At 42.0% G+C, this 25,488-nt stretch overlaps 1 protein-coding gene and 1 pseudogene across 1 annotated transcript; one reads left to right on the forward strand and one right to left on the reverse strand.

The window, feature by feature from the left end:
* Window positions 1-190: 190 nt before the first annotated feature.
* On the forward strand, window positions 191-25,488 carry Tmem59 (transmembrane protein 59). Its single transcript, XM_006977709.4, has 8 exons — window positions 191-379; window positions 7,410-7,515; window positions 10,912-11,006; window positions 13,631-13,783; window positions 15,920-16,001; window positions 17,123-17,204; window positions 20,497-20,605; window positions 24,861-25,488. The coding sequence occupies exons 1-8, from the start codon at window positions 191-193 to the stop codon at window positions 25,014-25,016; spliced, it is 972 nt and encodes a 323-aa protein (XP_006977771.1). The 3' UTR covers window positions 25,017-25,488.
* On the reverse strand, window positions 16,280-16,543 carry LOC107401316 (small ribosomal subunit protein eS27 pseudogene; annotated as a pseudogene).

Here is a 25,488-nt window from a genome sequence, read left to right on the forward strand (position 1 = left end):
CCCAGGAGAGGTTCTCCGTCCCGGAGGCGGGCCGGGAGGCCGCAGCCTGGGCGGGCCTGGGCGGAGCCGAGGTGCTCGCCGAGTCGGAAGCTCCGGCCGGAGGGGCGGGGAAAGGGGCTGGCCCGGAAGGAGGCGAAGCCCTGGAAAGAAAACAGCAACAAGCCGAGCCGCTGTGACAGAGGGGGACAAGATGGCGGCGCCAAAGGGGAAGCTTTGGGTCCAGGCCCAGCTCGGGCTCCCGCCGCTGCTGCTGCTGACCATGGCGCTGGCCGGAGGCTCGGGGACTGCAGCGGCCGAAGCGTTTGACTCGGTCCTGGGGGACACGGCATCCTGTCACCGCGCCTGTCAGCTGACCTACCCCTTGCACACCTACCCCAAGGTAGGTAGGGGCCCCCTCGATCCCGGGCTTCCCTCCTCCCTCACTGCCCATCTCTCGGCTTCCCACAGCAGTGTCAGCTCGGGGACCCTGGTGGGGGATCCGCGCTCCAGCTCCTCCCCCGACTCCCTCGGTGTAGCTGCAGTTTTCCTCCCGGGTCCTGCCTGCACCCCGATCCAGCAGTAATTGCCGGAAGTTTGTGCTGCAAGACTCGGTGATAGGCTAGGGGGAGCACAAAGCCGAGCAAAAGGCGAGCCCTTGGGAGCCTGCGAGGCCACCAGGGAGAGAGTGTATCACTTGCTGGGGGTAGAATGAAGATGAATGCGAGGTCCTGACCTACTAGCGGCGCGGGGGTGGGGAGGACGGCGCGAGTGCACGCGTGCACAAAATGTTGGCTTCCCGTGTTTACCGCGCGCCTTTCTGGGTCGGGAGCGCTTTGTGTCCCGGGAGTCGGACAGGCTGATAATTCTTTGCGGTCTCAAGTGTGAAGTCAGCCCCGGGAGTTGTGAGACGCACTTGGAAAGGGAGGATTTCCTGTCTGTGTTGAGTGACTGTGTGTGAGACGCTGCCTCGGGGGACTGGATGTCTTCGTGAGGCAGCAGTTCAAGTTCTGCCTTCAAAAGAAATATAAAGTAAAATGAACCTCGTCACTCGAGTGCAGAAAATAAGGAATCCATGGAATGGATCCAGAAATGCGGCTGTCCTGTGGAAGACTACCCCGTAGCTGGAGGAGGGACTGATTCCTACCCCTGGCCCCTCCCCGTAGCCGCTGGCTGGCCTTTAATTCTGCCTCCTTAAAGTTGTTTTTCAGCTTCTTATGAATTCTGTTTACTCAACATTCTAAATTGCTTGGTGACTCTCCCCACCCCTTTCCCATATATAATTAGGGTATATACCCTCTCCCCTCCTTGCTCTGAAAGCGCTTTCGTTGATGCTGGTGTTTTTTATTCTTGTTTTCTTTCCTCTTCTGTGTGCTATTTGCTTAACCATTGTGGCTAGCCCTCTTTGCTTCCTTTGGCTACAAAGTGGCCAGGATGACGGTTCCAGTGACTTGGTGTCCGATATTGACTAGTGCTTTCGGGTTTTTGATATGAAAAATTGTAAATTCTGTACCTTCCAGCGTTTTGTTTACCTTACGTACCTGAGGGTCATCAGTTACAAACAAAACAAAAAAGACCCCACAAAATTGTAGGAGATGGGATTAGCCTTAAATTTGCTGTCAGAAATTAATAAATACTTGAGAGAAACTAAGAGTGGGGCATGGTAATGGACACCTGTAATTATAGTCTGCAGGGGGCTGAGGTCAGAGGGTCATGAGTTCAAGGCCTGCCATGGGCCAACCTTGGAGAGTTGAGAAGGATTTTGACTTTCAGACTTCAGTCAGTAAACCTCACTTCATTAAAAAGGCTTCTACAAGAAAGTTCATCAATGCTGATTGGCCTAGAATTAGGTTGAAATTTATTCTATACTGTGTTGGTGTGTGGTTCCCTCTTTTAAGATTTTCCTAGGGAATTTGTAGTGTAAGTCAGAGTGCTGGGAACATAAATAATTTGACAAACATGTATGCCAAGAATCTCTGGATAATTCTTGGATGTTTGTTTTGAGGCAGGATTGTCCCATGTGGTCCAGATTGGTCTCAATCTTCCTGCCTCAGGCTCCCCGGTGCTGCTGGGATTACAGATAGGCATCACCGCATGCATACCAATGCCTTAGGTATTGTTATAGCATTCTGTAATTTCTAAGAATTGATGTGATATCAATAAGTCATTTTCTCCTATTTATTAATGTTGGGTTTTTTTTGTTTTGTTTGTTTTTATTTTGAGACAAGCCTTCTCTGTGTAACAGCCCTGGCTATCCTGGAACTCGCTCTGTAGGCCAGGCTGGCCTTGAACTCAGAGATCCACCTGCCTCTGCCTCCTGAGCACTGGGATTAAAGGCATGCGCCACCACACCCAGCTATTAACGCTGTTCTTAACCAGAACTTCAAATTATTGGTTCCTTGTCTGTCCTGGACTTAAATTTATTATTTTTATTTTTTTTTGAGACAGCTCTCCTGGAACTCATGATGGTCCTCCTGCCTTACCCTCAGAATTCTAGAATTAGACACATATTTTGGAGTGTTTGTTTGAGACAGCATCTTGACATATAGCCCAAGATGGCCTCCAACTAACCCCTGTTCTCTTGTCTCCATCTTTTAAGTGCCAAGCTGAGATCATAGGCTTGTCCACTGCACCCACCTCAAAACGGACTCTCTTACTGGGCATGGTGGTGGCACACCTTTAATCCCAGCACTTGGGAGGCGGACACAAGTGGATCTCTGAGTTCAAGGGTAGCCTGGTCTATAGAGTGAGTTCCAGGACCATCAAGGCTACCCAGAAACCCCGTCTCAAAAAAAAAAAAAGACAAAACAAACCAAAAAGGGAAATAAAAAGTTAAGCACCTTGGCCATAGTCCTCTAACTAAGAAGTAGTGGGGTAGAACTTGAGTCTTCAAGATGGCTACTGTATGCTGCTGCCACCTCATAATGAAGTTGCATTACGAATACTTCTGAGTTACTGTGCATTGCATACAGGGAAGAGGAGTGTGTTATAAAAAAGGAAATGAATTCAAAATCTCAGATTGCCTCTATTGATCTGATACTGTAACTGGACGATAGAAATCTCATTTTAATGACTTTATAATTATTTATTGTAATGACATACAGTTTGTAAGTAGATATTTTAAAATTAATACATTTTGCCCTTTGTTCTCAAAGATTTAGTTGTATGATGTCTGAGTTCAAATGTAAGGAACATAAGACATGTTGATAACAAAACTAATTAGAGCCAGTGTGGTCAGTTTTTTACAGGGTAAAAATGATCCTGCTGATCATTTAATTTTTTAGAATTTCATTGTGTAAAGTGTAGGGAAACCATGTTTGCAGAGCCAGTGTGAAGACTGAAGCTACTCTGATTCTTTTAGAACAATGCCTAGCACAACCATAGGTAGCTATTTCTTCTCATACTGTGCAGTCAGGTTTGTGCACATTTGCATTTGTAGTACTGATTAAGAGGATACTTACAACCAAGCAGGTAGCTCATGCCGATAAGCCAGCACTTGGGAGGCTGAAGTAGGGGGATTGCTGTGTGTTTTAGGTGAGCCTGGGCTCCCGAGCACGACCAGTCACAAAGTAAGCCAAAAGCAAGGGAGAATAGGTAGCTTGGCTTAGCTAAGTTAACTAAGGGTGAGAAAATGTATATGAAAATTATCCGGGTAGCTTAATGACCTTTAATTACTTAGCTGATATTCATTATGATGGGAAGCATTCTTTCCTTGTGATCTATATTAAGAGATTCTATTTTCTATAACCTTGTCAGTCACTTGGGATACATAGAGCATGAAATATTTACCATATTTGGGTTATAGAGCATGAAATATTTACCATATTTGGGTTTGCATTCTGTAGAATATAAATATTTGAAATAAAGAAATGATTCTTGCTTTTTTAAAAGATTATTTTTATTTTATGTGTTTGAGTGTTTGGCCTGCATGTCTGTTTGTACACTGTGTGAATGCGGTTCTGGTACGCACCAGAAGAGGCTATGGATGCCTTGGATTCGGTTACAGACGTTGTGAGCTGCCATGTGGGTGCTGGGAGCTGAGCCTGGATCCTCCTCCCAGCTGAGCCATCTCCCCAGCCTACTCTTCATGGGTGTTGTGTAATACATTGTGTTAACACAGTGCCTTCCACATTGTGGTGTTATTGCCTTTATTATTAATGTTATATGATGTACCAGTGCAAGGTAATATGAATATATAATCCCTCCTAGCGTGCAAGATTAATGTGAGAGTATCCTCATTCTCAACCTAGAGGACACTGGGAATCAGAGAGGTTACTAACTTGCCCAAGGTTGTACGGAGTAAGTGGTGAGGCTGAGCTTTCGGGGCTGATTCCCCACCCACTAGACTCCAGCATGCCATATGGTTTTCTGATGTTGGATCTGGATGACTTTGGGGGTTGGTTTAACAAAAGAAAGACCGTCTGAGCGAGGCATATTGTCACGTGAGAGAAATCTCAGTACTCAAGAGCTGAGTGAGACAGGGGATTAAGAGTTCCAGGCAAGTTTGGGAATCAGAGCAAGCATATCAGGGAGTAAAATGTCATCTGGTATGGTTCATGGTAAGAGCTTTTTCTTCCTGCTTCCTGTGTGCAATATAAGGAAAGATGTGGTGCTCCAAAAACAGAATTCTTTTTCTGTTTACAAAGCCTGTAAACTGTAAATGCTGATCATATATGAAGTGTAGTTTTTAACTTAGCAGTAAATGCAGTTAGAACCAGGGTCATAAAATGTGCCACCTCCAAAGTTGTATAATAAAACTTACTTCATGTTAGGCTTGCAGCCATCTCTTCATATGGGTTGTTGCTGCTACATTAGCTTTCCTAATTCTGCTGGAATACAGACTGCTGTATTCCACGGTTGCTAATTGGAATATGCATGTTTCCTCATTAGGTAGGTGCCTGCCAGTTTGTACACAGTGGTTCACTCAGAAAGTTGCAAGGGCTCCCTCATATACACTGGTTTTTTTAAAATACTTTATTCATCAAAGGAAAGAAAAGCTTGTTGATCTCATTGTTTATAGTCTCATGATGCAGTTACTGTTTTCTAAACATAAAGGACCATCCTAAAAGGGGGGAAAAAAGAACCATCTTTTTTTTTTTCACATAATTCTCAATGCTTATAATTGTTATTTTCTACCTTTAAAACATTATAAAAATTTAAAAATTATGATAATTAATGTTACTAGTATTTATTAAGCACCTCATGTCTCATACTCTTTGGTAAGATTAGTAGTCTCCCAGAATTATATTTGGAGATAATACTGTTGTCCTCTTTCTTTCCTTCCTTCCTTCCTTCCTTCCTTCCTTCCTTCCTTCCTTCCTTCCTTCCTTCCTTCCTTCTTTCTTTCTTTCTTTTTTCTTTCTTTCTGTTTTTCGAGACAGGGTTTCTCTGTGTAGCTTTGGTGCCTGTCCTGGGCTCTGTAGACCAGACTGGCCTCGAACTCACAGAGATCCGCCTGCCTCTGCCTCCCTAGTGCTGGGATTAAAGGCATACGCCACCACCGCCCGGCCTGTTATCCTATTTCATGATGAGAAAATTTGAGATTTCAACATGTAATTTGCAGAGTTTTGTTTGTTTGTTTTACAAGAAAAATTTAATTCTGGTCTAGCAGATTGCACTAATTGTTCCTGAATGTTACCCTATTGTTCTTGTTTGTATTCTCAGTTCAAGTAAACCAATTAAAAAATAAAGCCAGGCCGGGCGTTGGTGGCGCACGCCTTTAATCCCAGCACTCGGGAGGCAGAGCCAGGCGGATCTCTGTGAGTTCGAGGCCAGCCTGGGCTACCAAGTGAGCTCCAGGAAAGACGCAAAGCTACACAGAGAAACCCTGTCTCGAAAAACCAAAAAAAAAAAAAATAAAAAAAAATAAAGCCAGGCGGTGGTGGTGCACGCCATTAATTCCAGCACTAGGGAGGCAGCAGCAGGCGGATCTCTGTGAGTTCGAGGCCAGCCTGAGCTACAGAGTGAGTTCCAGGAAAGGTGCAAAGCTACACAGAGAAACAATAAAGAAAGAAAGAAAGAGCACGGGTAAAAGTCTTTGGGCTGGAGGATGGCTCAGCTGTTAAGAGCACTCACTACTCTTGCGAAAGACCCACCTTCTGTTCCCAGCAACTATGTGGCAGCTCGCAAACTCCTGGTAACTCTGGTGCCGGCGTTCTGACAGCCTCTTCTGTCCTCCCCAGGCCCCTGCACACACACGGTACACATATACTCACATGGGGGCGCTCTCTCTCTCTCTCTCTCTCTCTCTCTCTCTCTCTCACACACACACACACACACACACACACACACACACACACACAAATTAAAAAAAAAACTTTTTTAAACATAAAAATTTTTCCATATGAATATTTGTGTGAATACATACCTCACTTCATCTTTGTTCTGGCCTTTGTTTTGCCATTTGCTATATGAACCTGGTCCTGATAATTTTGCTAATGAGCTGGTGGTTATGCATTTGGATGTAGCTAAACATGCCAGTGACCCTTGGGTACTTGATAACTCCTTTCTACCTTGTTCATTGTTGTTTCTATTTCTAATATTGTTACCTATAAGTTGTGGCCACAGAATATGCAAAAAGGGTGGTATTTTTAGCTGCTTGGCTTTTTTTTTTTTCCAATATCACTTTAAAAATAAGGAGCTAAGGACTCACTTGTTTTTTTGTTTTTTTTTTGTTTTTTGGTTTTTCGAGACAGGGTTTCTCTCTGTAGCTTTGTGCCTTTCCTGGAACTCACTTGGTAGCCCAGGCTGGCCTCGAACTCACGGAGATCCGCCTGCCTCTGCCTCCCGAGTGCTGAGATTAAAGGTGTGCGCCACCACCGCCCGGCTAAGGACCCACTTGTTAGAGTGCTTGCACAAGACACTGGGTTCTCAGTCTCTAGCATCACACATACCAGGTATGATGGCACATGAAATCCCAGCCTTAGGAAGGTAGAGACAGGAGGATCAAAAATACAAGATTAGGAGCTGGACAGATGGCTCAGCAATTAAGAACACTGGCTGCTTTTCCAGAGGACCTGGGTTCAATTCCCAGCACCCACATGGCAGCTCACAACTGTCTGTAACTCTGGTTCCAGGGTAATCTGGTGTCCTCTTGTGGCCTCCCTGGATACTGCATGTAGGTGGTACAAGGACATAACTTGCAGGCAAAACATTCAGATACATAAAACAAAAATAAAATGCCATTTTAAAAACAAAATGCAAGGTCGTCGTTCATTGCATAGGGAGTTAGAAACTAGCCTAGTGTGTGAGAGACCCTGTCTATAACCAAATAATTCAAATTAGGAACTAAAACCATCTTTTCCCCCCTTTTAGTACAAAACTTTACTGTATAGTTTAAAATAAACACTAACTTTGCTTTCTTGACTTTTTTTTTTCCAGCTGAAAGAAAAATCTTATTTTTTGGTAATCGTCTTTGTTTTTGAACTTCCCAGGAAGAGGAGTTATATGCATGTCAGAGAGGTTGCAGGCTGTTTTCAATTTGCCAGTTTGTGGATGATGGAATTGATTTAAATCGGACCAAATTGGAATGTGAATCTGGTAAGATACTATGCTAATGACATCAGCTGTGCATAAGGGTGGGGCTTTCTTTGAGTTGTGTTATGCTCTTTATGTATTTTTCCTAGAAAATGACAGGCATCCTATTTAAACTAGTCAGCCACCATACTGTAATTATAAAATTAGAGCTTTAATAGATGCTGCTAAAAATGTCATGGGCTTGAATCCATCTGTGTTGAGACAGTGTTTATTTTGTGCTATGGATAGGACTCCTTTGTTTAACTGAGCATTCTGTTTAGACAAATGCAGAGGTAATTATCCAACTCATAATTCAGCACTACCTTTTCATGGTAGTATAATTTCCCTAAGCCTTTCAGTCAGGTAGTTGACGTAGCTCCAGGTTTTTACTGAACTAGGCCTTTGACTCTGAAGCGTTTAATAGAGTATTCTTGATCAGTGATGCCAGTAAAAATAGCCAGAGGCTTTGTCACCAGTAACCACTATCCTTACCTTCTGGTGAAAGAGATGTGTTTGATAAAAGAAACCTATAGTCAGGACACAGTGAACGTATAACTTTGTAAAGAACTATAATGGAATCTTGTCTAGTTTTTGTTTTGTTTTTTCTTTAGTGTGGTCAGTGTAGCAAGACACAGCTTTCCCTGACATGGCTCTCACACAGTATTGTGTTACTGTGACCTTATTTTTATGGCTCAGTCTCCTCATTGGCCATCTTTGTATATTCATAATTGTCCCGCCAGCCAGCTCCCAAATAATGACATGGAGACTTCTCATTAATTATGAAAGCTCAGTCTATAGCTTAGGCTTGTTCCTAACTAGCTCTTATAATTTATATTAACCCATTTATATTACCCCTCTTCCATCTTGCACCTCTTGTTTTCTCTCCCTGTCTCCTGGCGTCTCCTGTGTGCCTCAATTCCTTCTCTTCCTTTCTCTCCCTGGAAATCCCACCTATACCTCCTGCCTAGCTATTGGCTGTTCAGCTTTTTATTACACCAATCACAGCAATACACCTTCACACAGTGTACAGCTATCCCACAATATGTTCATTTTATCTAGAACCCCTGAGAGTATTTTACAGGCACTTCTGTGAGTGGAGAAAAAAATAAAATGGCTGCAGTAGTGAAATTGTGTATCACTAGGAAGAAATGACCAATGGGCTAAAGGAGGTCTGTGTGTCTGATAGAGCCCATTTTCTTTTTCTTTTCTTTTCTTTTTCTTCTTTCAGTGCTGAGGATTGAACCCAGGACCTAGTGTATACCAGGCCAGTGTTGTACGACTAAGTTAGCCCCAGCTCTGTTTCAGCCTTTAGAACTCCCTATTGTAGAACATCTTCTGGTTCCACTTTCTGAGAATTCATAGTCACAGACTGATTGCTGTCAAGGACTGGGGAGTCCAGCCCTCGACAGTCCCCTCCCAGGGTCCGGGAGGAATCTACAGTCAGCTGATAGTTAATCTTTGATGAAAAGAAACGAACCTATGTACACAAAACTCCTTAGTTTATACACTTTATTCTTCTGTGTCAGTTTTCTTCTCTACACAGCTTCTATTCTGCTCTCATGCCTAGCTCCTTTCTTGCTTGATTTCTCCCTACATTAATTTGCTGTCCCCTCTAAGTTCTATCTTTTTTTTTTTTTTTTTTTTTTTTTGGTTTTCCGAGACAGGGTTTCTCTGTGTAGTTTTGGTGCCTTTCCTGGAACTCGCTTTGGAGACCAGGCTGGCCTCGAACTCACAGAGATCCGCCTGGCTCTGCCTCCCGAGTGCTGGGATTAAAGGCGTGCGCCACCACCGCCCGGCCTAAGTTCTATCTTAATTCTCTCATCTTAGCTCTGCCCCATCTAGGTTCTCATCCATCTAGTTCCTTCCCATCTTAGCTCCTCTCCCATCTCCTTCTTTCTCACCTTGTTCTTCCCCATCTGGCTCTTCCTCATCTTCCATCTCATTCCTCTAGTACTTTCTTCTCACCCTTCAATCTAGTTCTTCCCCGTCTCAGTTTGTTCCTCTTAAGTTCTTACCTGTCTAGTTCTTCCATTCTCTTTTCTCTTCTCCATCTCCCTATTCTCTCTGTTCTAAGTCTGCCAGAAATCCAGTTATAAACCCAAGCAATAGCAATCCTCTGGCCTAGCAAAGTACCAGGCTTGAATTCTACAGGGTCATAAAGGCAGGTAAGAATTTTCCTCAGGCAGTGACCACCAGGCTTTCTTTTACAACCCAAAATGGGAGAGGTAAAAGAGGAGGTCAACTGAGTGCTAATGACTGGTTAGTATATCAAAAAGGGGATCTATGTGTTCAGTCTGCATTCTGAGAAGTGGTTAGGTAAGAAGTTAGGGGTCTGTTAGTAAGGTTGTATAGGAAAGGAGGGTCTCACCCTAAATTGCACAAGAAATAAAGCTATCCGCCTGACCTAGGAGACAGGTGTTGTTTCGTATGACCTTGGATGCTTGATAGGCATTTTAGATAAATACACTGTTAGGAGTTCTTGGAAGCACACAAGAAAATCATCTTAGGAACCAGCTAATATATACAAAAGCTAAAATATCACCAAGACTCCTTCAGCCATGGCTTGACCTTGGGGAAAGTCGTTGACTTTTCCGGGCAGTAGCTTCTGTGATGGCAGCTGGGTCCCATGACGTTTTCCTGCGGCAGGTTGCTCTGTTTCCCTCCCACCCTTGTCTGTTGATGTCTTTGTTTTCCAACTGAGCGGTCCCAAATACTTAGGTGACTAACATACTTTATACTGACACAAGTAACTAACGTACCTTACTGTTCGTCTCTTCTGTTAGTGTTTCTTCCTTTTCAGACTTAGAGAAGTCCAGCTGGGCCTAGCGGCACAGGCGTGTAATCCCAATTATTTGGGAGGCTGAGGCAGGAAGGTTCAAGAATTGTCTGGACTGCAGAGTGTGTTCAGAGCCAATCTGGGCAACTTGGAAGACCTTGTCTCAAAATAAAAAAAGAGAACTGGAGATGTAGCTCAGTGGTTGAATACTTTCTTAGTTCTCACAAGGCCTGGAAAAAAAGAAAGAAACAGAGGCCTAGGAAAATCATGAGTCAAGGGTTTAGCCCCTCAGCCCTGGTTGAGGGCTCCAGCCAACAATTGACGGTGTTAAACTTTCCGTGGCAACTTCAGGACACCAGACTTCCCACTCCATAAACTTAGCTGTGAGGATCCCTTATGTGAATGTCATCCTATAGCCAGAGCCCAGGTATGAAATTCATGGACTTGTACACGAGACATTGGACTTGGAGAGAGATAAAAGAGTTCCATTAAAGTATTTCCCACTAGTGGCAAATTTAGCAGCTCAAAGATAGGAAATATTTGTCTTTGTGTCTTTACACCCTTGTAACATGCCAGATCCCTTTGCAGGCTGCGTCTTTACCACCCTTCTCCTCTTTCTAAGAATTTGCCTTTTTCTCTTTCAGCGTGCACAGAAGCATATTCCCAACCTGATGAGCAATATGCTTGCCATCTTGGCTGCCAGGATCAGTTGCCGTTTGCTGAACTGAGACAAGAACAAGTAAGAGAGACAATGCTGCCTTTCCAAGCTGCCTCTTACGTGCTTCGACTTGTGTCACGTGACATGGTGGTTGCCAGCATGGTCTTATTTTACTGTTAGATTTTATACTTAGTTTTCATGCATCAAAATTATGTTTGCAGATGGAAAAGTTAATGGAATACTTCCTTTTTAAAAAATTATTTATTTATTTACTTTTTAGTTATGTGTATACATGTGTTGGGGGATATGCACATGGGTGCAGGTGTTTAAGCCAGAGGCGTTAGATCCCTGAAGCCCGAGTTACAGGTGCTTGTGAGCCATCTGACATGGGTGCTGGGAATCGAACTCAGGTCCTTTGGAAGAGTAGTGCATGCTCTTCACCACTGAGCCATCTCTCCAGCCCCCTGGAATACTTTCTTGAAATGCTTTTCTGTTAAAAATTACATTTGCATCCATAATCTCATTTTTTTCCCTCACAGTCCATGGCTAAGAGAAATAGATGTTTGAGTTCCTGTCTCCACCCGCTTTACCATTGCTTGAGTCAGACCGGATCAGTTGTCATCTGTATTGCTCCGTAAACTTCCCTTTTAACCCTTTTCAGTTCTTCTTTATCCTGGCCTAGATATCTTTCTTTCTAAATGGAAATCCTATCATCCTACTATCATATATCATTCAGTAGTTCCAAATACACATGGGGTTGAGTATAAAATGCCTATCATAGTTTAGCTCCCGGGAACCTCTATAGTTATCACCTCTGAAAGTTCCTTACTCCTCATCAACTATATCCCAGGGAAGAGATCTTCATTTTTAGAAAAAAATGTTTTTAAGTAAGTTTTGGACAGTAATTTTTCAGTGTGTACAAGAAATATAGTCTGTTGGTAAGAGACTCAAGAGACAGTGTGTACATTCATGAGAGTATGTCTCTGTTCTTTGGACTCCCCGCCCTCTGTGAAAATGCTCCTCTGACTGCTGGGTTTGCTCCACTGTGCAGCCAGGGTCACTCCTACTGAAGTACTTTATACATACACAAGGATATGTACGTGATTGTTTTAAATATAAGCATGTAAAGAGCTCCATCCACTTCTTTCGCCATATGATATTCCATATGGATGTGTCATAATATCAATAACCCCTTGTTTTGGGGTTGACTTCCCTAGGCAAGATCTCATGTAGCCCAGGTTGGCTTTGAACTTGATATATAGCTGAGGGGGACTTGACTCCTGACACTTTCCCCTCTATTTTAGGAATACAGACTTGAGCTCTCACACCCACCCAACCAAAGCAGCCCCTAGTTTGTGAACATGAAGGTTCTTTCTAATATTTTTCTTTTATAATTATATGTTATATATTTTATAAATTTGTGAGTATATCTATAAAATAAGAACATAAGACTAGAATTGTTAAAATTTATGAGGTTTTAATTTTGAGGAATAGAACAAAATTGCTCTCCATGGAATTTGTACAATTTTTTTTTTTAATCTGGTGTGATACTTTGCGTTTCTGATCCTATCCCCCATGTGTCTTATGAATCTCTGACTCTGGGGAAGTGTGATTTCTTTGTGCAATCTTAGTTACCCTCACCCTGTTTGCAGTAGGCCCCCTTCCTTACATACACATGCTGCCCTGTGTTACTCATTTTCCTATATAAATTATTCTGATTAAACACAGGGGTACGTTGATGATTAAAATAGATACAGTATGTAGGCATGTACATGCTGTATGTACAGCATGACATCGTTGTACCCTCAGCTTTCAGGGTGCTAAGCCTGGAGGATTACAAGTGTGAGGTTAGGCTAGGCTACATAGCAATATCCCATCTCAAAAAATAAAAATAGAAATACCTGGTCTCTGATCTCTTTAAATTTGTAACCTCAATAAATACTTATTGAGTAAATTTGTGATAGGCTTCATAACTATTACATAGAAAACTGGATCCTGAATACAGAACTTCTTATTCTAAAAGCTCTCCTTTGCATTGTAATAGCTCTCGATGATATCTCTCCTGATGTAAGATGAGTCAAAGCTATCCCTAGAGTGCAGCAGTCTATCCCGAACTTGTGCTCTGGGGTCGATGTTGCTTAATAAGTTACTAAGTCAGAAGTGGAGGTAGATTGAGGTGATACCAGTTGGTGTTCAGATTCAGTCGTGACTGTTACACATATTAATGCCATAAAATATACCCTCAGAATTCACTGTAATCAAGTCTCATTTTCTTCATACATTTTTTTCCCCTTGATGTTCCTTAAGACATGATTTCTTCTATATGGGAACATTAAGGATAAGAATGATATGATTTGTCCTTCCCCATTCAAATCTGTCATTTGGTAGTCCTTATTTAATGAGATCTTGGGAGTCTCCATGTTCGGGGGCTTGACTCAAAGTCTGTTATCCTAATGGAGGTCATAGGTTGTGGTTAAAGGTGTCTGGTGAATTTAAGTAGCCTGGGATGTTCAGCTTTACCATAGTTAACTTGCATCAGCAACAGTGTTTAGTCTAATGCTGATGATTTTGATTGTTCATGTAATTATCTGTAACCTTTCCCATTAAGATTTGAATCATCTCCATTATGTTGTTCTCTTGCGTATACATATTATAAATAATGTATTTCTTATTACTTAAAAGTTTTTATTTGTTTGTTTGTTTAGCTCATGTCCCTGATGCCAAGAATGCATCTCCTTTTCCCTCTAACTCTGGTGAGGTCATTCTGGAGTGACATGATGGACTCTGCACAAAGCTTCATAACCTCTTCGTGGACTTTTTATCTTCAAGCTGATGATGGAAAAATAGTTATCTTCCAGGTACCTCACAAATTGACCTAATATAACAATAGTCAGTGAATATGTCTTACATGAGTGTCTCGGCATAGAACCGTGTAACTGATCATTGATTTTTTTTTTTTCCCCCAAGACAGGGTTTCTCTGTGTAGCTTTGCCTGTTCTGGATCTCGCTCTGTAGGCCAGGCTGGCCTCGAACTCACAGAGATCCGCCTGGCTCTGCCTCCCGAGTGCTGGGATTAAAGGCATGCAGCATCACTGCTCAGCTTTAAATATTTTTGTCGCAGTGCTGCTTAATTGGCCTTCATGGAAACATTGAGCAGTGGGACACAATGTAATTATCTTTCCTTCTGTACCTTGAAAGCCTGACCTCAAGCTCAGTGGTTCTTATTTGGTCTTCTCAGTTTTATAGTGACTAAATTGATTAAATGAAAAATCTAGATAGAAAGATAATCATATACTTTGAACATAAATATAAAACCTAGACACTAGAAAAAGGCATTATGACATGATAACATAATACTTAGTTTATAATACTTCTAACCTCCTATAAGTTAACTTAGTACAGATGCATTTTGCCTTCTAGAAAGGAAATGTTTCTCTTGTCTAATAATTTACTGTGTGATAAGATGTTAATAAGTGCTGATCTAGAAAGCTATATTCAGTTGTCCTAGAGTACCTATGATGCATTGTTCCAGGATCCCAAGGATGGCAATATTTGGGGATGCTTAATTCTCTGATATAAAATAACATTGCAATTTGCATATAACGTACAAACTCCCTCCCCATGTAGTTATGGGTCATTTAACAATATAGTTTTCTTGAACTAAGATGGCTACAAGATTGCTAGGTGATTATATTATTACAGTATTACTGTTGAATATCCAGTCAGTTAACTGAAAGTCATGCAGCACACGAATGCACCTTAATTCATGCGGGTTACTTATGATGCCTAACACTGTGTGAAATCTGCACAAATAACTTAGGCTGCCTTGTAAGGACAGGGGAGACATCGATGCATACTCAGTTCAGATTTTCCCCCATGACTGGCTTAATCGTGGCTATGAAATGCAGTGACATATGACACACAGATATAGAGCTGACTGTGTTATCGAAATCTCTAACTAGTTTCATGAAGTTGTATTATCCCCACTTATTGATGAGGAAGCTGTACATCCAGCCTTCCTTAAAATCATACTGTCAGTTACTAATAGTATTCAGCTCAAACTCAGGGCACTTTACCTTCTAGACCCATACACCATCTTATTTACTTTTAATTCAGTAAGTTCCTCATATTTATCAGTCAACAGATTGTTGTTGTAACACTATCTTCCTCTCAATAGTAAACCACAGCTCTTTTTTTTTTTTTAAATTTATTTATTTTTATTTTATGTGCATTGGTGTTTGACTTGCATGTGTGTCTGTGTGAGGGCGTCAGATTCCCTGGAGCTGCAATTACTGACAGTTGGCAGCTGCCATGTGGTACTGGGAATTGAATGCAGGTCCTCTATTAGAGCAGCCTGTTCCCAACTGCTGAGCCGTCTCTCCAGGCCCAAGCCACAGCTTTTAATTATTATTGCTAGTTGAGTGGTTTACTATATGGCTACTTTGCGATTTTTAACATTATTCTGAGTTTGGGTCCTCTGCGCTTAATTTGATAAGAAAACACAAGAATTTTGCTCTTTTAATTTATCCATAAGTTCTGTGCCCCAAAGCTACTAACATAAAAGCATAAGTTAGTACTCAAGAGTGGAGCCCTTTCTGATTCTTCAGAGGATGAGAGATTATCTCTTCCTGTCAAGTCTTTGTCAACTCCAGTGTAACTTGATGGAGAAAGTCCTTTTCCAGAGGCGCAGAGATGTAACATGTAAAAAGTTTGCCTGTAGTGTGTCAGCTGTAGAGTTAGAGAACAGAATGTTTCAGATGAGAGGAGGCAAGCTACTGAATTATTTCTGATCAATTGAAATTGGAATTCATTTTTACAAGGAAATAGTATTAAAGTATTGTGGTTAATGTGCTTTATTCCTTTTTTTAATGCCATACTTCTGTTACTGTTTTTTCTATTTAAATGTTGATAGTATAGATTGTATGTTCTAGAACTTGTTACTAAAAATAGCTTCTGAGGTACAAATGACTTAATTGCTTTCATTATCATTTTAGTCTAAACCAGAAATTCAGTATGCACCGCAATTGGAACAGGAGCCTACAAACTTGAGAGAATCATCTTTAAGCAAAATGTCCTGTAAGTTATATTTAAATAGATAAACTTTAGCTGTCAGATCTGTTATAATTGCCCAGTCTGACTTCTAATGCACTGGATCTGGGAATCCAAGGGGGTTTGCATTTCTAACAAGTTCCACATCCTGGCGATGCTGCAAACCATGGGACCACCTGGAGAAGTACTATTCTAAACACTGTTTCAAAGCATGCTTTGGGTATAAACTAACTAAGCAGTGGGTTTTTGTTTTAGTTTTTATTATCCAAAATGGGATGCTTCCCACTCATCTTGAATCAGTGCTTTTCAGTGCTGCTTCCTCCTGAAGAGCATCCTTGGTCAGCCCTGCTTTTCCGCCTTTAGGCTGACAGAGGACAGTGGAGCAGCCAACACACAAGGTCACCGTCTATGCATGGCTAAAGACCGTGGTGATCTTATAGCATCCTGGGCATTGCACATCCATAAAGTAGGAATTGGGGCTCTGCACCAGGCACTTTTTCTTGTGTTTCCTCTTTTCCTCTTCTGAAGAAGGATGAAGGAGATCCTTTGCGAGAGGCATGTTCTCATAGGGAGGTTGTCACCACTGAAAAGTTTTTTTTTTTTCTAATAAACCAAATAGTGACACTACCTTGAAAGTATGAGTTCACTATTCTCTTCTTATTTCCATGCTAGATATGAATTTTAAATCATTGGAACACCAAACATCAGGCTAAAGTAGAGTGTACCTGATTTTATTGTTGAGTGAGAATGAGTAGATAATGCTAACATGGGCTGTTTCAGTTAGAATAAAACAATTTCTGTTACTCAAGTTCAGATGTAATTAAACAGAAAACATCAGTGTCAAAAACATTTGAGCCAAGCATGGTAATACACATCTTTAATCCAGCATTTAAAAGGCAGAGGCAGGCAGATGGCTGTGAGTCCAAGGCCACTCAGGGCTATAAAACAAACAACATTCGAAAATAAGGCAGGAAATTCATAATATGGTAGAGTACCCATTTGGTGTTTGAGATGTCAAAGAAATTTTAACATGTAGACTGTCAGATTACACTCACAAAAATTACCTATAGATTATACATATCTAGAAGAAACCAGTGAGACCAGCATTTAGGATATACATTTCATATACCTGTGCCTTATTATTTCAGATCTGCAAATGAGAAACTCACAAGCACACAGGAACTACCTTGAAGATGAAGAAAGCGATGGTTTTTTAAGATGCCTATCTCTGTATGTATTTCTTCTTAATATATATACACAAAAGATAAACTCGGGTTTACGTCAGTCATCCTGTTTTTGTTCTTTTTAAATTTTTGAATTAGATTTAAAAATAAATATAACTGGGTGGTGGTGGTACATGCCTTTAATCCCAGCACTCAGGAGACAGAGGCAGGCAGATCTCTGTAAGTTCACAAGAGAAACCCTGTCTCAAAAAAAACTAAATAAATAAATGAAATGAAAGTAAATATAAATTACATTTATCTATTATATGTATACAAAATAAAAATATTATAATTTTAAATTAGAAGTTTAATAGTTTAAAAAAAGAGAATTTTTTTTATCAACTTCCTTTCCAAACTTGTACTTTTGAATAATTAGTCTAATTAGAAGCAAGTAATTGTACTATTTTTAAAATTGACACTTTCTACCGGGCAGTGGTGACATACACCTTTAATCCCAGCACTCGCGGGGCAAAGGCAGGTGGATCTCTGCAAGTTCAATGCCAGCCTGGTTTACAGAGCGAGTTCTAGGACAGCCAGGGCACAGAGAAACCCTGTCTCCAAAAACAAGCAAACAATAACAACAAAAGTGCGCCAGTGAAATGGGACCCACTTGATGGAAGGAGAGAATCTGTACCCACACACTAAGTTAAAAATAAATAAATTAAGCGCAACTCACCAGTATGTCTGAGTGATTTAGCATGGGATTTTTATCTGTGTGGACAGTTAAGCTGTTAGAAGAGAGAGATTAAGAAGAGCTAGGGGATATCAGCTGTGTGCCAGGGACTCCTGGGGGAACAGGAAAACGGAGGCAGGCGTGATGGCTACCTCATGCCCCCTCCAAGGAAGGACTGTCCGGCATTCTGATGGAGTGAAGGGTTTTATCAAAGTGTACGTGCTTCTCCTCATAGGAGTCACAATTGAGCCCTGCTTCTCTCCTTACCCCACAAAAAGAAAGGAAAGGAAGAAAAGAAAGACCATGCATTTTATTTTCTACTGTATTGTGTGCCAGACGAAGCATTTTGATAAAGCTGCAAGCCATTCTGTTTCACTGTGCTTTGTCCTAGGGAGTCATTCTGGTCGAGCATGACACTACAGTGAAGTTTTAAAATTTAGATAGTGTGTGTGTTTACAGTTTGTGGGAATTGGTTCTCTCCTTCCACTGTGTGGGTTCCAGGGATTAAACTCAAGTCATCAGAGCTGGGCGGCGAGCATTCTTACCAGCTGAGCAATCTTACTGGCCCTAACCTAACAATTTCAAAGCAGTCTTTTAAATGACTTACTTAGAAAATAACTAACTTTTAACTAGAAGTTTATTCTCTAGAAGTTTCTGTATATAAACATGAATTATTACAATATATCCTGCATTTGAATGAAGAGTGTCAGGAAGAGTCCTGTGTATAATGGATAGATAGGAAACAGGAGAGCTGTGAGCAGGAAATTAAGAGGCTGGATAGAGGGCAGAGAGGTCAGGAGGTCATGGAGATGGTTGAACATCTACAGGATCTACTTTGCTTTGCTGAGGAAAAAGATACACTTGAAGATGAGGAGCCCCAGCCCACTGTCTCGACTAGTTGCTGCAGTCCAGACACCAGATGTGCCCTCACCCATAGCAGTGAGTTCTAGTGCTGGGACAGGGCTGGACCATGCGAAGGAGAGTAGATGCTCTTCAATTAGCATTTCTTACTGTACCTCTTTAAAACTTAGCGTCAAAGGGGAATTGCATGCTTTCTGAAAGTCTGCTTCATTTAAAGTACACTTAAAAATACTTTATTTATTTGGGTATGGGTGTGCATGCCACAGCACAGGTGTGGAGATCAGAGGACAGTTCTCTTTCCACCAGGTAGATTCCTGGGATCAAGCTCAGCTCAGTCTCCAACAGCCCAAGTTCCTCTTCGTTGGGAGACAAACAAAGCGAAAGTGGATGGATCAGTGGTGATCCGTAGGACAGGCCCTTTGGCCATGAATGAACACATGAGAATTAGGGATTGTCACAGGTTTTGAGAGTCTTAAATGCCCTCCTATCTTAAGATTTTTTAGTCTTAAGGAAAATATAATGGTCACAAAAAAAATTTTTTTTGGTTTTTTTTTTTTGGTTTTTTTTTTTTTTTGTTTTTTTGTTTTTTTTTCAAGACAGGGTTTCTCTGTGTAGCTTTGCGCCTTTCCTGGAACTCACTTTGTAGACCAGGCTGGCCTCGAACTCACAGAGATCCCCCTGCCTCTGCCTCCTGAGTGCTGGGATTAAAGGCGTGCGCCACCATCGCCTGGCCACAAAATGTTTTATAATCCACTTAATCTGCATGTTTGATATGTTACAGAAAAACTGACCTCTGGAAGTTTGTTTTGAATTCTTTCATAAAACAACTGATCATTTCATAATTTACCTTACCTTTTAGAGGTATTTTCTTAAATGAATATCATTGCAATACCTGTAAATTAAGAAAATTATGTTCAATTTATAGGATAATTGCTTGCTTTGTCTAACTTAGTAATTAGAGTGTATTCTTCAGGTTTGTGGCCAAACTTGTAATCCTAGAAAATTACAAGTTGGGAAGGTGGGAGCCCCAGGTCAGCATCGTCACACGCTGAGCTTGAGGCCTGGGCTACAAAAAAACCTGTCTCAAAAGAAAATAAAAATGGCCGGGCGGAGGTCCACGCACGCCTTTAATCCCAGCAATGGGGAGGCAGAAGCAGGCAGATCTCTGTGAGTTCAAGGCCAGCCTGGTCTACAGAGCAAGTTTCCAGACAGCCAGAGCTGTTAAACAAAGAAATCCTGTCTTGAAAAACCAAAAAAAAAGGAAATAAAAACAAAAATGCTCTTGACAGTAATTTAATGGGCTTTTTGATTTTTGGTTTTTTGTTTGTTTGTTTGTTTTTTAGTTTTGCTTTTTTTTTTTTTTTTTTTTTCCAAAAATAGGGTCTTATTATATAGCCCTGACTATACTAGAACTCACTATATAGGCCAGGCTGTCCTGGAACTCAGAGATCTGCCTGCCTCTGCCTCTGGAGTGCTGGGATCAAAAGTGTGTACCACCATGCCCAGAAATATGAGGTAATTTTATATATGTAGTAAGAAGTCTGTATGTCTGATTTCATCATTAATTATAGTTGTAAAAGTTATGTAGTAAGGCTACAGAAATGTTTGAAATAGAGGAAAGAACATCGAATCATCCTAATAAACTAGATGTAATATTTCCTTGCAATAAGTATATTTTGTTAAGTAATTGTAGAGATAGTGCACAGAGTTTGTATTCTGAGTATGTGAGGCATGTGACTAATTGTTGTTGCTGTTGTTGTTGCAGTAACTCAGGGTGGATCTTAACCACGACTCTGGTCCTCTCGGTGATGGTGTTGCTCTGGATCTGCTGTGCAGCTGTTGCTACCGCTGTGGAGCAGTATGTTCCCCCTGAGGTAAATCTAATTTAACCCTTGGGCTGCTTGAAGACAGAGCTACATGAGTAACCATTTTCAGTACCTTGTTTAACTAGAAAAACAAGACCCTGCTAATAGAAAGAGAGATTTTATGGTTTTGCTCAGGTGCGGCTGCACGCATTTTGAAAATGAATTTACACCCCGGGCATGGTGCCCCCACTCTGCGCTGGCATGTCTTTTGATTGGCTTGAGCACAGTGCCCCTGTGCCTCTGTGAGACTGGAGAGCTGCTGGCACGTCACTAAGCTGGGATGTGAGAGAAGACTGGCGGAGTCTTAGAATTAGGAATTCATTGTGTGGTTTTGGGTTAGAAGCTAGGAAACCAGTCTTTGATTCTGAGGTCTGTGTTCTGGTAGCTAATCTCAAAGAGATAGGACTTGCTTCCTTGGTAATTAAAATTGAACTGGCCCAAGAAACAATTGTTTAGATAAATAGTGTTTGTTTGGGAAAAAAGCTGTAATTTGCTGATTCAATTTAGTTTCCAAGAATAGCACGTTATTTATATAATTAAATGTTGGATGACGTCTGTTGACATCCAATCCAACTGAAACCAGTGAGAGTTCTGTGCATCCGAAATGCCACAGGGAAAAAGGAATGGGGAGCATGAAAATGGAGTCTGTATTAAGTCTTTGGCACAATAGAGCATGTGAAGGTGCCTAGAACCTGGGACAGCATGCTAGCTAGTCAACTTTGTTCTTTAAGATTCACAGAATATTTTCTTGTACGCCAAACCAACGTCTAGCAATATTCTATCGCAAAAATTTCCCCCTGGTTTGCTTTTTGAGACAAGATCCAAGGCTGGGATTACAAGCCAGTACTGCCATTCCTGACTTTTTTTTTTTTTTTTTTTTTAATTTATGTGTGTGGGTGTTTTGCTTGTATATGTACATGCACACCCTGTGTGTGCAGTGCACACAGAGGCCAGAAAAAGAGTTTGGATTCCCTAGAACTGGAGTTACAGATGGTTGTGAGCCACTGTGTGGGTGCTGGGAAACAAACGCTGTCCTCTGGAAGAGCAGCCAGTGCCCGTAACCACTGCACCATCTTTCCAGCCCCCATGCCTGAGTCACACAGTGGGCCTTATTTTATTTTATTTTATATATGAACAAGCAACTTTAGAAAGTCAAGGTGATGTTTCTGTGATTACTTAGCTATGAAGGTATTGAGGCTGGAGTGAAGTTGTTGGTTTTGATGCAGGGTTTCATGTAGCCCAGGTTGGCCTTAAACTCACTCCATAGTCCAGGATGACCTGACCTTCTGATCCTCCTGCCTCCATTTCCTGAGTGCTGGCATTGTGAGCATATACCACCGGGTCCAGATTGGGCCTGGGGCCCGCTAGACACGTGCTTGACCTGCTGTGCTACATGCCCAGCCCTGAAAGGTTTCAGTGCTTTTTGTTTTGGGGGGTATTTTTGTTTGTTTGTTTGGTTGTTGGTTTGGTTTTTTGAGACAGGGTCTCACTATGTAGTTCAGGTTGTCCTGGAACCCACCACATAGATCAGGTTAGCCAGGAGTTCACCGAGATCCACCGGCCTCTGCCTTTTGAGTCTGGGGTTAAAGGTGTGGCCAGAGCACCTGGCGTTTCCTTTATTACTAAGTCAGCACACACAGAAGGTTTCATCATGACGCCTGCAGACAACTGTCATTAGCTCTTGCTGTCATCCGTCCCCTTCCCCGCCGGCTCTTCTCCCTCCAGCCCTTTCCCTTTCTCCCCAGTTAGTGCTCTGCTTTCCCCTTTGAACACATTTCCTCCCCTCTTGTGATCTCCTTTCTAGTTGTCTTTTTTTTTTTTTTTTTTTTGGTATTTGAGATAGGCTCTTACTTGGTAGACTGTGCTGGGCTAGTATTTACTGTGTGTGGTCCAGGCTGGCCTTGCTCTCATAGCAAGTCTCCGAGTGCTGGGATTGCACCTGCTTTGGTAAAGTGAGTGAGAGGTGCAGATAGTAGTTTTCACACAATGCAGTGGAAGGCAGGCACTGTGCTGCAATTGTCAACAAAGCTTTTAAATCAGGGGGCGGGGTGTCTTGACCTGAACCTGGAAGAACAGGTAGTCAGATGTGGATTAGCAGAACGGAAGGTAGACAGTTTTACCCACGTGCAGAAAGAATAAGCTCACTGCCAGACGGTGGTGGTGCACGCGTTTAATCCCAGCACTCGGGAGGCAGAGCCAGATATCTGTGAGTTCAAGGCCAGCCTGGGCTACAGAGTGAGTTCCAGTATAACTAGGGCGGCACAGAGGAACCCTGTCTAGAAAAACTTAAAAAAAAAAAAAAAAAAAGAATGAGCCCTTTCTTCTGGGCACTGCTCTATGAGGTTCCCACATGTTTGCTCCTTCAGTCCTCACTGCAGCCTTGTGAGGCCTTGTCATCCCTGCTTTCCAGATAGGAAATCTGCATCACATTTTGAAACTGTTTCACCCACCAGTAGAAGTACAAAGGATACTCAGCCTAACTCCAAAGCCATTGATCTCCCCCGCTCCTCCAACCCCCCACTCCCGAGACAGGTTTTCTCTGTGTAATAGTCCTAGCTGTCCTAGAACTCACTCTGTAGCCCAGGCTGGCCTCAAACTCACAGAGATCCACCTGCCTCTGCCTCCCAAGTGCTGGGATTAAAGGTGAGCACCACCACCGCCCGGCCACCATTGATCTCTCTGTCTGGCCTGGAGTCCTAAGCCAGGCATCAGGAGCTGCTGTCCTCAGTGCCAGCCTTGACACTGGGAAAGCTGACATCTCCTGGACTGTGCTTCGTGCTTTGCGCCCCCATCCCTCACCTGATTGGGAAGTACTTGTTGAAGTGGTCTCACACAAGTCCTTCTTTCAGATAACTCTTTTGTGCGACCGTGCGTGCGCGCGCTCGTGCTCCCGCGCTGTGTGAAGTTATGTGCACTATGTGTGAGGAGCCCATAGAGGCCAGAAGAGGGCATTGGGTCCCCTGGAATTGGAGTATAGGTGGTCGTGAGTGGGTGTGTGACTCCTGGGAACTGAACCCAGGTCCTCTGGGGTAGCATTCTCTTAACTGCTGAGTCATCTCTCCAGTCTCTCGGATGACTTGATCTTTCTCGTGACAGGATGTCACTGCTGTGATAGGTTTTGTTTGGATTGTGTAATTCTGTGAGACAATTTCTCCATTTTTTTTCTAAGTTCTTTGCAGGAACACCTCGGTTTTCTGCTTTCATTCTTTTATTTTAGAATCTTTTTTAAAAATTTTACTTAGATGTATGTGTGTGCCTACTTGTCTGTTGTACGTGCGCCATGTACATGCAGGAACTAAAGCGACCAGAAGAGAGCATCAGATCTCCTGGTAGAGTTAAAGGCAGTTATGAGCTGCCCAATGCGGGTGCTGAAAACTGAACCCAAGTCCTCTGCAAGAGCTGCAATCTGTCTTAACCACTGAACCATCTCTCCAGACCCGATTTTATTGGTATCGTATTGAAAGTAACACTATGAGGAATTGTACGTATTTACGAAGGTCGATTCACTAGTGTTAGAATGCTTCATTTATAGTCTGTGCTCTCAGAGACATTAAAGCAGTGCATGTCATTTTCCTTGTATGGCAAGTTAGACAGCTGCAGTAGATTATCTCCCTACTGGACAGACTTAAGGTCATAGGGGACTTGGTCGCTTGAGGCATCCGTCAACACTCCAGCATGAAAGCTCTTGATGTGGCCATGTTAACTTCAGTTAAGCCAAAGCAAGTTTACTTGGTACTCATTTGTTACGCCTCTAAGGATTTAAGTTAGGATGTGTGGGAAAGCTTCCTTTGGCCATCTACAGGGGACCTGGTTTCATCCATAAAACATGCTCCATTCTTGCCAGGTGATGATGGTGCACACCTTTAATCCCAGCACTCGGGAGGCAGAGTCAGGTGGATCTGAGTTCCAGAACAGCTAGGACTACACAAAGAAATCCTGTTGAAAAACAAACAAAACAAAACAGTCAAAAAACATTCTCCATTCTCAAAGATAGAGATAGAATTTTTCAAACCAAATATCCATAGATTAATTGTGCATGTTGCTTTCATTTGTTTTGGGTTTTTTTGTGCGTGTTTTAAGACTGTATCTTACTGGCTGGCCCTGGCTGGCCTGAAACTTGTAAGGAGCATCCTTCTTCTGCCTCGCAAGCACTGGCAGTGTGCACCACCATGCAGCCCTAGAGATGGAATTGTTATTTGGAAGCTTAGTTGGAGAGACTCCTGAGCATCCAAATTAATGATGTGTGTTGATTTTTCTTTTTCAGAAGCTGAGTATCTATGGTGACTTGGAGTTTATGAATGAACAAAAGCTGAGCAGATACCCAGCTTCTTCTCTTGTAGTTGTTAGGTCTCAAACTGAAGATCCCAAGGAAGCAGGGCCTCTCCCCACCAAGGTGAATCTTGCTCATTCGGAAATCTAAGCTTTTTTAAAGAAAGTGTCGTCGACACGTAAACTTCCATTCCTCATAGAGCTTTTTAAAATGGTTTCATTGGATATAGGCCTTAAGAAATCACTATGAAATGCAAATAAAGTTACTCAACTCTGTGAAGACTTTATTTGCTGTGACTTTACCTGTATTTTTCTAGTCATTTAAGACACGGACATTGGGTTGTATTTTTATTTTACTAATATCTGTAGCTATTTTGTTAGTTGCATTGGTTTTTGGTTTTCTCCTGTCTTAGCCAAATTCTATGAGCTGATCATTGTCCTCCCCACCTCCTGCCATGACACTGCGATCATCTTACGTAATAAGCTGAATGCTACTTCTGCCTGGAAATGGCCTCCAAACGTGTCCTCTGAAATATAGCAGAAAATGTTACTTAATGACACTACATTTTCCGTTGTACTGAATTGAAATCATTAAAATTTATTTGAATAATTATGTATTGAAA

This window comes from Peromyscus maniculatus, chromosome 2, assembly GCF_049852395.1.
Source record: "Peromyscus maniculatus bairdii isolate BWxNUB_F1_BW_parent chromosome 2, HU_Pman_BW_mat_3.1, whole genome shotgun sequence".
Lineage (NCBI taxonomy): Eukaryota > Metazoa > Chordata > Mammalia > Rodentia > Cricetidae > Peromyscus > Peromyscus maniculatus.

Bases quoted from the DNA above. Each gene is read 5' to 3' on its own strand.
- Tmem59 (XM_006977709.4), top strand. From the start codon at position 191: ATGGCGGCGCCAAAGGGGAAGCTTTGGGTCCAGGCCCAGCTCGGGCTC. The intron at 13,784-15,919 runs GTACCTCACAAA...TTATCATTTTAG, and splicing joins GAAAAATAGTTATCTTCCAG to TCTAAACCAGAAATTCAGTA. The intron at 17,205-20,496 runs GTATGTATTTCT...TTGTTGTTGCAG, and splicing joins TTTTTAAGATGCCTATCTCT to TAACTCAGGGTGGATCTTAA.